This window comes from Pangasianodon hypophthalmus, chromosome 1, assembly GCF_027358585.1.
Source record: "Pangasianodon hypophthalmus isolate fPanHyp1 chromosome 1, fPanHyp1.pri, whole genome shotgun sequence".
In the NCBI taxonomy this organism is placed as follows: Eukaryota; Metazoa; Chordata; class Actinopteri; order Siluriformes; family Pangasiidae; genus Pangasianodon; species Pangasianodon hypophthalmus.
Genome location: NC_069710.1, coordinates 34,675,875 through 34,687,943, shown reverse-complemented (window position 1 = coordinate 34,687,943; position 12,069 = coordinate 34,675,875). Strand labels below are relative to the sequence as shown.

General features: G+C 25.2%; 1 protein-coding gene across 1 annotated transcript in view; it reads left to right on the top strand.

Moving 5' to 3' along the window:
• The window catches only part of LOC117597395 (uncharacterized), a 273,283-nt gene that overhangs the window by 162,260 nt on the left and 98,954 nt on the right, over nt 1–12,069 (top strand). The window contains exon 27 of the mRNA XM_053235527.1: nt 11,271–11,447. Within this exon, the coding sequence (XP_053091502.1) occupies nt 11,271–11,447 (177 nt within the window). The remainder of the gene's footprint in view (nt 1–11,270; nt 11,448–12,069) is intronic.

Genomic DNA, 12,069 nt, shown 5'->3' with positions numbered 1-12,069 from the left:
AGCTGTACTGAATATTTTATATTTATTAGCTAGCTAACTGTACTGAATATTTATATTTATATTTATTAGCTAGCCAACTGTACTGAATATTATATTTATTAGCTAGCTAACTGTACTGAATATTTATATTATATTTATTAGCTAGCTAACTGTACTGAATATTTATATTTATTAGCTAGCTAACTGTACTGAATATTTATATTTATTAGCTAGCTAACTGTACTGAATATATATATTTATATTTATTAGCTAGCTAACTGTACTGAATATTTATATTTATTAGCTAGCTAACTGTACTGAGTATTTATATTTATTAGCTAGCTAACTGTACTGAATATTTATATTTATATTTATTAGCTAGCTAACTGTACTGAATATTTATATTATATTTATTAGCTAGCTAACTGTACTGAATATTTATATTTATTAGCTAGCTAACTGTACTGAATATTTATATTTATTAGCTAGCTAACTGTACTGAATATTTATATTTGTATTTATTAGCTAGCTAACTGTACTGAATATTTATATTTATATTTATTAGCTAGCTAACTGTACTGAATATTTATATTTATATTTATTAGCTAGCTTACTATACTCAATATTTATATTTATTAGCTAGCTAACTGTACTGAATATTTATATTTATTAGCTAGCTAACTGTACTGAATATTTGTTTATTAGCTAGCTAACTGCACTGAATATTTATATTTATTAGCTAGCTAACTGTACTGTATATATATATTTATATTTATTAGCTAGCTAACTGTACTGAATATTTATATTTATTAGCTAGCTAACTGTACTGAATATTTGTTTATTAGCTAGCTAACTGTACTGAACATATATATTTATATTTATTAGCTAGCTAACTGTACTGAATATTTATATTTATATTTATTAGCTAGCTAACTGTACTGAATATTTGTTTATTAGCTAGCTAACTGGACTGAATATTTATATTTATATTTATTAGCTAGCTAACTGTACTGAATATTTATATTTATATTTATTAACTAGCTAACTGTACTGAATATTTATATTTATATTTATTAGCTAGCTAACTGTACTGAATATTTATATTTATATTTATTAGCTAGCTAACTGTACTGAATATTTGTTTATTAGCTAGCTAACTGGACTGAATATTTATATTTATATTTATTAGCTAGCTAACTGTACTGAATATTTATATTTATATTTATTAACTAGCTAACTGTACTGAATATTTATATTTATATTTATTAGCTAGCTAACTGTACTGAATATTTGTTTATTAGCTAGCTAACTGTACTGAATATATATATTTATATTTATTAGCTAGCTAACTGTACTGAATATTTATATTTATTAGCTAGCTAACTGTACTGAATATTTATATTTATTAGCTAGCTAACTGTACTGAATATTTATATTTATATTTATTAGCTAGCTAACTGTACTGAATATTTATATTTATATTTATTAGCTAGCTAACTGTACTGAATATTTATATTTATTAGCTAGCTAACTGTACTGAATATTTATATTTATTAGCTAGCTAACTGTACTGAATATTTATATTTATATTTATTAGCTAGCTAACTGTACTGAATATTTATATTTATATTTATTAGCTAGCTAGCTGTACTGAATATTTATATTTATTAGCTAGCTAACTGTACTGAATATTTATATTTATATTTATTAGCTAGCCAACTGTACTGAATATTTATATTTATTAGCTAGCTAACTGTACTGAATATTTATATTTATATTTATTAGCTAGCTAACTGTACTGAATATTTATATTTATTAGCTAGCTAACTGTACTGAATATTTATATTTATTAGCTAGCTAACTGTACTGAATATATATATTTATATTTATTAGCTAGCTAACTGTACTGAATATTTATATTTATTAGCTAGCTAACTGTACTGAGTATTTATATTTATTAGCTAGCTAACTGTACTGAATATTTATATTTATATTTATTAGCTAGCTAACTGTACTGAATATTTATATTTATATTTATTAGCTAGCTAACTGTACTGAATATTTATATTTATATTTATTAGCTAGCTAACTGTACTGAATATTTATATTTATATTTATTAGCTAGCTAACTGTACTGAATATTTATATTTATTAGCTAGCTAACTGTACTGAATATTTATATTTATTAGCTAGCTAACTGTACTGAATATTTATATTTGTATTTATTAGCTAGCTAACTGTACTGAATATTTATATTTATATTTATTAGCTAGCTAACTGTACTGAATATTTATATTTATATTTATTAGCTAGCTTACTATACTCAATATTTATATTTATTAGCTAGCTAACTGTACTGAATATTTATATTTATTAGCTAGCTAACTGTACTGAATATTTGTTTATTAGCTAGCTAACTGCACTGAATATTTATATTTATTAGCTAGCTAACTGTACTGTATATATATATTTATATTTATTAGCTAGCTAACTGTACTGAATATTTATATTTATTAGCTAGCTAACTGTACTGAATATTTGTTTATTAGCTAGCTAACTGTACTGAACATATATATTTATATTTATTAGCTAGCTAACTGTACTGAATATTTATATTTAATATTTATTAGCTAGCTAACTGTACTGAATATTTGTTTATTAGCTAGCTAACTGGACTGAATATTTATATTTATATTTATTAGCTAGCTAACTGTACTGAATATTTATATTTATATTTATTAACTAGCTAACTGTACTGAATATTTATATTTATATTTATTAGCTAGCTAACTGTACTGAATATTTATATTTATATTTATTAGCTAGCTAACTGGACTGAATATTTATATTTATATTTATTAGCTAGCTTACTGTACTGAATATTTATATTTATATTTATTAGCTAGCTAACTGTACTGAATATTTATATTTATTAGCTAGCTAACTGTACTGAATATTTATATTTATTAGCTAGCTTACTGTACTCAATATTTATATTTATTAGCTAGCTAACTGTACTGAATATTTATATTTATTAGCTAGCTAACTGTACTGAATATTTGTTTATTAGCTAGCTAACTGCACTGAATATTTATATTTATTAGCTAGCTAACTGTACTGAATATATATATTTATATTTATTAGCTAGCTAACTGTACTGAATATTTATATTTATATTTATTAGCTAGCTAACTGTACTGAATATTTGTTTATTAGCTAGCTAACTGTACTGAATATTTATATTTATATTTATTAGCTAGCTAACTGTACTGAATATTTATATTTATATTTATTAGCTAGCTAACTGTACTGAATATTTATATTTATATTTATTAGCTAGCTAACTGTACTGAATATTTATATTTATATTTATTAGCTAGCTAACTGTACTGAATATTTATATTTATTAGCTAGCTAACTGTACTGAATATTTATATTTATTAGCTAGCTTACTGTACTCAATATTTATATTTATTAGCTAGCTAACTGTACTGAATATTTATATTTATTAGCTAGCTAACTGTACTGAATATTTGTTTATTAGCTAGCTAACTGCACTGAATATTTATATTTATTAGCTAGCTAACTGTACTGAATATATATATTTATATTTATTAGCTAGCTAACTGGACTGAATATATATATTTATATTTATTAGCTAGCTAACTGTACTGAATATTTATATTTATATTTATTAGCTAGCTAACTGGACTGAATATATATATTTATATTTATTAGCTAGCTAACTGTACTGAATATTTATATTTATATTTATTAGCTAGCTAACTGTACTGAATATTTATATTTATATTTATTAGCTAGCTAACTGTACTGAATATTTATATTTATATTTATTAGCTAGCTAACTGTACTGAATATTTATATTTATATTTATTAGCTAGCTTACTGTACTGAATATATATATTTATATTTATTAGCTAGCTAACTGTACTGAATATTTATATTTATATTTATTAGCTAGCTAACTGTACTGAATATTTATATTTATATTTATTAGCTAGCTAACTGTACTGAATATTTATATTTATATTTATTAGCTAGCTAACTGTACTGAACATATATATTTATATTTATTAGCTAGCTAACTGTACTGAATATTTATATTTATTAGCTAGCTAACTGGACTGAATATTTATATTAATATTTATTAGCTAGCTAACTGTACTGAATATTTATATTTATATTTATTAGCTAGCTAACTGTACTGAATATATATATTTATTAGCTAGCTAACTGTACTGAATATATATATTTATATTTATTAGCTAGCTAACTGTACTGAATATATATATTTATATTTATTAGCTAGCAAACTGTACTGAATATTTATATTTATTAGCTAGCTAACTGTACTGAATATATATATTTATATTTATTAGCTAGCTAACTGGACTGAATATATATATTTATATTTATTAGCTAGCTAACTGTACTGAATATTTATATTTATATTTATTAGCTAGCTAACTGTACTGAATATATATATTTATTAGCTAGCTAACTGTACTGAATATATATATTTATATTTATTAGCTAGCTAACTGTACTGAATATATATATTTATATTTATTAGCTAGCTAACTGTACTGAATATTTATATTTATATTTATTAGCTAGCTAACTGTACTGAATATTTATATTTATTAGCTAGCTAACTGTACTGAATATATATATTTATATTTATTAGCTAGCTAACTGTACTGAATATTTATATTTATATTTATTAGCTAGCTAACTGTACTGAATATTTATATTTATTAGCTAGCTAACTGTACTGAATATTTATATTTATATTTATTAGCTAGCTAGCTGTACTGAATATTTATATTTATTAGCTAGCTAACTGTACTGAATATTTATATTTATATTTATTAGCTAGCCAACTGTACTGAATATTTATATTTATTAGCTAGCTAACTGTACTGAATATTTATATTTATATTTATTAGCTAGCTAACTGTACTGAATATTTATATTTATATTTATTAGCTAGCTAACTGTACTGAATATTTATATTTATATTTATTAGCTAGCTAGCTGTACTGAATATTTATATTTATTAGCTAGCTAACTGTACTGAATATTTATATTTATATTTATTAGCTAGCCAACTGTACTGAATATTTATATTTATTAGCTAGCTAACTGTACTGAATATTTATATTTATTAGCTAGCTAACTGTACTGAATATATATATTTATATTTATTAGCTAGCTAACTGTACTGAATATTTATATTTATTAGCTAGCTAACTGTACTGAATATTTATATTTATTAGCTAGCTAACTGTACTGAATATTTATATTTATATTTATTAGCTAGCTAACTGTACTGAATATTTATATTTATATTTATTAGCTAGCTAACTGTACTGAATATTTATATTTATATTTATTAGCTAGCTTACTATACTGAATATTTATATTTATTAGCTAGCTAACTGTACTGAATATTTATATTTATTAGCTAGCTAACTGTACTGAATATTTGTTTATTAGCTAGCTAACTGCACTGAATATTTATATTTATTAGCTAGCTAACTGTACTGAATATATATATTTATATTTATTAGCTAGCTAACTGTACTGAATATTTATATTTATATTTATTAGCTAGCTAACTGTACTGAATATTTGTTTATTAGCTAGCTAACTGGACTGAATATATATATTTATATTTATTAGCTAGCTAACTGTACTGAATATTTATATTTATATTTATTAGCTAGCTAACTGTACTGAATATTTATATTTATATTTATTAGCTAGCTAACTGTACTGAATATTTATATTTATATTTATTAGCTAGCTAACTGTACTGAATATTTATATTTATATTTATTAGCTAGCTAACTGGACTGAATATTTATATTTATATTTATTAGCTAGCTAACTGTACTGAATATTTATATTTATATTTATTAGCTAGCTAACTGTACTGAATATTTATATTTATTAGCTAGCTAACTGTACTGAATATATATATTTATATTTATTAGCTAGCTAACTGTACTGAATATTTATATTTATATTTATTAGCTAGCTAACTGTACTGAATATTTATATTTATTAGCTAGCTAACTGTACTGAATATTTATATTTATTAGCTAGCTAGCTGTACTGAATATTTATATTTATTAGCTAGCTAACTGTACTGAATATTTATATTTATTAGCTAGCTAACTGTACTGAATATTTATATTTATTAGCTAGCTAACTGTACTGAATATTTGTTTATTAGCTAGCTAACTGCACTGAATATTTATATTTATTAGCTAGCTAACTGTACTGAATATATATATTTATATTTATTAGCTAGCTAACTGTACTGAATATTTATATTTATATTTATTAGCTAGCTAACTGGACTGAATATTTGTTTATTAGCTAGCTAACTGGACTGAATATTTATATTTATTAGCTAGCTAACTGTACTGAATATATATATTTATATTTATTAGCTAGCTAACTGTACTGAATATATATATTTATATTTATTAGCTAGCTAACTGTACTGAATATTTATATTTATATTTATTAGCTAGCTAACTGTACTGAATATATATATTTATATTTATTAGCTAGCTAACTGTACTGAATATATATATTTATATTTATTAGCTAGCTAACTGTACTGAATATATATATTTATTAGCTAGCTAACTGTACTGAATATATATATTTATATTTATTAGCTAGCTAACTGTACTGAATATATATATTTATATTTATTAGCTAGCTAACTGTACTGAATATATATATTTATATTTATTAGCTAGCTAACTGTACTGAATATATATATTTATTAGCTAGCTAACTGTACTGAATATATATATTTATATTTATTAGCTAGCTAACTGTACTGAATATATATATTTATATTTATTAGCTAGCTAACTGTACTGAATATTTATATTTATATTTATTAGCTAGCTAACTGTACTGAATATATATATTTATATTTATTAGCTAGCTAACTGTACTGAATATATATATTTATATTTATTAGCTAGCTAACTGTACTGAATATATATATTTATTAGCTAGCTAACTGTACTGAATATATATATTTATATTTATTAGCTAGCTAACTGTACTGAATATATATATTTATATTTATTAGCTAGCTAACTGTACTGAATATTTATATTTATATTTATTAGCTAGCTAACTGTACTGAATATTTATATTTATTAGCTAGCTAACTGTACTGAATATTTATATTTATATTTATTAGCTAGCTAACTGTACTGAATATTTATATTTATTAGCTAGCTAACTGTACTGAATATTTATATTTATATTTATTAGCTAGCTAACTGTACTGAATATTTATATTTATTAGCTAGCTAACTGTACTGAATATATATATTTATATTTATTAGCTAGCTAACTGTACTGAATATATATATTTATATTTATTAGCTAGCTAACTGTACTGAATATATATATTTATATTTATTAGCTAGCTAACTGTACTGAATATATATATTTATATTTATTAGCTAGCTAACTGTACTGAATATATATATTTATTAGCTAGCTAACTGTACTGAATATATATATTTATATTTATTAGCTAGCTAACTGTACTGAATATATATATTTATATTTATTAGCTAGCTAACTGTACTGAATATTTATATTTATATTTATTAGCTAGCTAACTGTACTGAATATTTATATTTATTAGCTAGCTAACTGTACTGAATATTTATATTTATATTTATTAGCTAGCTAACTGTACTGAATATTTATATTTATATTTATTAGCTAGCTAGCTGTACTGAATATTTATATTTATTAGCTAGCTAACTGTACTGAATATTTATATTTATATTTATTAGCTAGCCAACTGTACTGAATATTTATATTTATTAGCTAGCTAACTGTACTGAATATTTATATTTATTAGCTAGCTAACTGTACTGAATATTTATATTTATTAGCTAGCTAACTGTACTGAATATTTATATTTATATTTATTAGCTAGCTAACTGTACTGAATATTTATATTTATTAGCTAGCTAACTGTACTGAATATTTATATTTACTAGCTAGCTGACTGTACTGAATATTTATATTTATATTTATTAGCTAGCAACTGTACTGAATATTTATATTTATTAGCTAGCTAACTGTACTGAATATTTATATTTATTAGCTAGCTAACTGTACTGAATATTTATATTTATTAGCTAGCTAACTGTACTGAATATTTATATTTATATTTATTAGCTAGCTAACTGTACTGAATATTTATATTTATTAGCTAGCTAACTGTACTGAATATTTATATTTATATTTATTAGCTAGCTAACTGTACTGAATATTTATATTTATTAGCTAGCTAACTGTACTGAATATTTATATTTATTAGCTAGCTAACTGTACTGAATATTTATATTTATTAGCTAGCTAACTGTACTGAATATTTATATTTACTAGCTAGCTAACTGTACTGAATATTTATATTTATTAGCTAGCTAACTGTACTGAATATTTATATTTATATTTATTAGCTAGCTAACTGTACTGAATATTTATATTTATTAGCTAGCTAACTGTACTGAATATTTATATTTATATTTATTAGCTAGCTAACTGTACTGAATATTTATATTTATTAGCTAGCTAACTGTACTGAATATTTATATTTATTAGCTAGCTAACTGTACTGAATGTTTATATTTATATTTATTAGCTAGCTAACTACTGAATATTTATATTTATTAGCTAGCTAACTGTACTGAATATTTATATTTACTAGCTAGCTAACTGTACTGAATATTTATATTTATATTTATTAGCTAGCTAACTGTACTGAATATTTATATTTTCCTTCTGAAACAGCGAATATAGCAAATGTTACAGATTGAACAATCGAATATGTCTGTATGTTTCCTGCTCAAAAGCAAATACTTGTATATACAGTATAACTCATTTAGAATAAGAAGTGTGATCAGGACACGGATCTGAAGTTTTATTTTATTTTTATGGAATGAAGCTGGTAGTCTAGGGTAAAATGAATGCAAATTAATGCACCTTCATTTTCATTTGACTTTTGATTTTGACCTTTTTGATATTTTGACTCCTGGAACATTTTTTGTAAGGCCTGTTGTTCTAAAACATAATAATAATAATCTTTGTTTCTTTAGAAGTATTGTTTCCTGTGGAAAAATGAAGGTCAGTTTGATAACTCTATTATTTTAGTAATTGAATCTGCGTTACAAAATAAGGGTCGTTTATTTATGTTCTGAAAAATGGCTGTTCAGTGGTGTAGATATATGCACTTTGATTTGCACTACATAATTTATAGAGTTGTTTGTTCTCATCGTTCTGAGTGTATTTTTGCAAATACTTTTTTGGAGACCTGTTTTATCTACTTTCATACTAGAGATTTCTTTCTCTTTTCATGTCTCTATCTATAATTTCTTTTAATACAAGAGGGTTAAGAAACCTTACAAAAAGGAAAGCAATTTTTTTTAAATCTTAAACGGTTTAAAAAGGACTTTTGTTTCTTGCAAGAACGTCATTCCACCAAAGATGATTGTAACTTTTGGAGATCTCAGTGGGGGTTAGATTTATGGACGGCTCATGGAACAAGTCATTCAGCTGGTGTTTGCATCCTTAAACATCAGTTTAAAGGGAAGATTGTACGCTCTGATTGTGACCCAAATGGCCGTTATATTTGCCTTGTAATAGAAATTTCAAATTTACTGTGTATTATTGTTAATATTTATGGTTTTAATCAACAAAAAGAGAAGGAAAAACTTATTGATCAAGTGGAAGAACAGGTTTTGAATTTACTAACCAAATACCCAAATCCTTTTTTAATTTTTGGAGGGGACTTTAATGTGGCTTTGGATAACATCTTAGACAGATGGCCTCCAAAGTCACCTGATAATTCAAATCTTTATTTAAAGACGTTCATGGAACGATTTTCTTTAGTTGACAGCTGGAGAGAGACTCGTCCTTCTCAAAAACGTTTTACACGGTGCAATAATTCTCTTTCAAAGCAGTCTCGAATCGACTTGTGGCTTATCTCTAGAGATTTAAGTAATACTATGTCTGACATTATTCCATCACCACTTTCTGATCACAAATGCATCTCTGTATTTATTCCTTTTTCAGATACGGCTAATTCACGTAGAACTACTTCCTATTGGAAACTAAATGTTTCATTGCTTAGTTATAAAGAGGTAAAGGAAAAAATAGATTTTATAATTTGCAGTTATTGGAAAAAAGCAAATAAAGAAAATAATTTTGGTAGTAATTGGGAGTTAGCAAAATATGAAATCGGTGAATTTTTACGAACATTTAGCAGTAAACTGGCGAAAAAGAAAAAAAATTATGAAAGTATTATAATATACAAAATTTCAGATCTTCTGTCTAAATCTGTTATCTGATGCTGAAAACGTTGAACTTGCCCATTACCAAAATATATTAGATGAGTTTTACAAACAAAAAGCTGAGGGAGCATCTGTTAGATCACGGAAAAGATGGATGGAAGAAGGTGAGCAAAATTCTTCTTATTTTTTTAGATTGGAAAAGCAACAAATAAAAAAAAATTGCCAATTTTTGTGCCAAATTTTATAATGATTTATATACATCTAAATTTAATAAACAACGTGCTCTTGATTTTTTTGAATCATTATCTTACATAAATGAATTGAGTAATACTGAGCAAGCTTTTTGTGATGCTCCCATTACTTTAAAAGAAGTTGAAGAAGCGATTAAATCATTAAAATTAAATAAATCTCCTGGCACAGACGGTTTCACATCAGAATTCTATCATACGTTCAGTAAAAATATAGCTCCCTTCTTGCTAAGTGTTTATAAGGAAAGTATAAATAAATCTTTTCTTCCACCTACTTTATGCCCAGGTTTGATTACTTTAATTCCCAAGCCAAATAAAAATCCTACTTTATGAGATAATTGGCGTCCAATAACATTGTTAAACCCCCGGAAAAAAGTGAATCCCTTATTAGCAAGCTGCAAACACCGCATCCGGATGGAGCTTTTATCAGTGCTGGGGATTTTAATCACAATAATTTGAGGACGGCGCTCCCCAACTTCCATCAAAACGCCTTTTCTCTCTCTCTGTGTGTGTGTGTGTGTGTGTGTGTGTGTGTGTGTGTGTGTGTGTGTGTGTGGAAGAGAGAGAGAGACAGTACACGCGAAACTTTCTAAGTAAAAGGATAAATTATATTTGTGTATGTTTGTGTTTGAGATGTCAGTGTTCTGATATATCATCATTTCTCTCCCAGGCTGCGTCACTGTAATCTCACAGAGGAAAGCTGTAGAGCTCTGTCCTCAGTTCTCAGCTCAAACTCCTCCAGTCTGAGAGAACTGGACCTGAGTGACAATTATAACCTGCAGGATTCAGGAGTGAAGCTGCTCTCTGCTGGACTGGAGAATCCACACTGTACACTGGAGATACTGAGGTCAGATCATCACTTTCACATTCTGTTTATTTGATTGTCATTATTATAGTATAAACCTAATAACAGTAAACTGTAGAGCAACAAGCCTGATGCATAACAAGAGGTTGACAAAATATTAAACATTTTACTATTTAAACCTTTCAAATATAAATTGTATTTTAAGTATCAGTGATACATTTGACTCTATACTAATGTTGGGATGGTTAATAATCAGATTAAACTACAAAATAAACTCAAATGTTTTATAGGTTTTATTTGCAAATGCATTGTGGGTACAGAAGATCAGTTAGAGCACATGTACGCCCCCTACAGGTGCATTGTGGGTTGTCTTTAGATTAATTTATACACTAGTACAACTTAGAAAAATACTAAATCCTCAAATAGCTTGTTAATTTATGAAAGCAGCGGTCAGGTCCACATGTGCAATGCCTCGTCAAGAGAACTCCCATTTCCATGATTCCCAGCGAGTCGCCGTGTCACATGACAACCAAACACCGATCCCTTTACGAAAACACAACCAAAGAGAAAACTCACACAGAGACAAAAGTTCCAGACATAAAGCTAAACAGGTTCACAACGTAACTGTTGTTACAAAATGCTTCCCAAATGCTTATAAATCTCA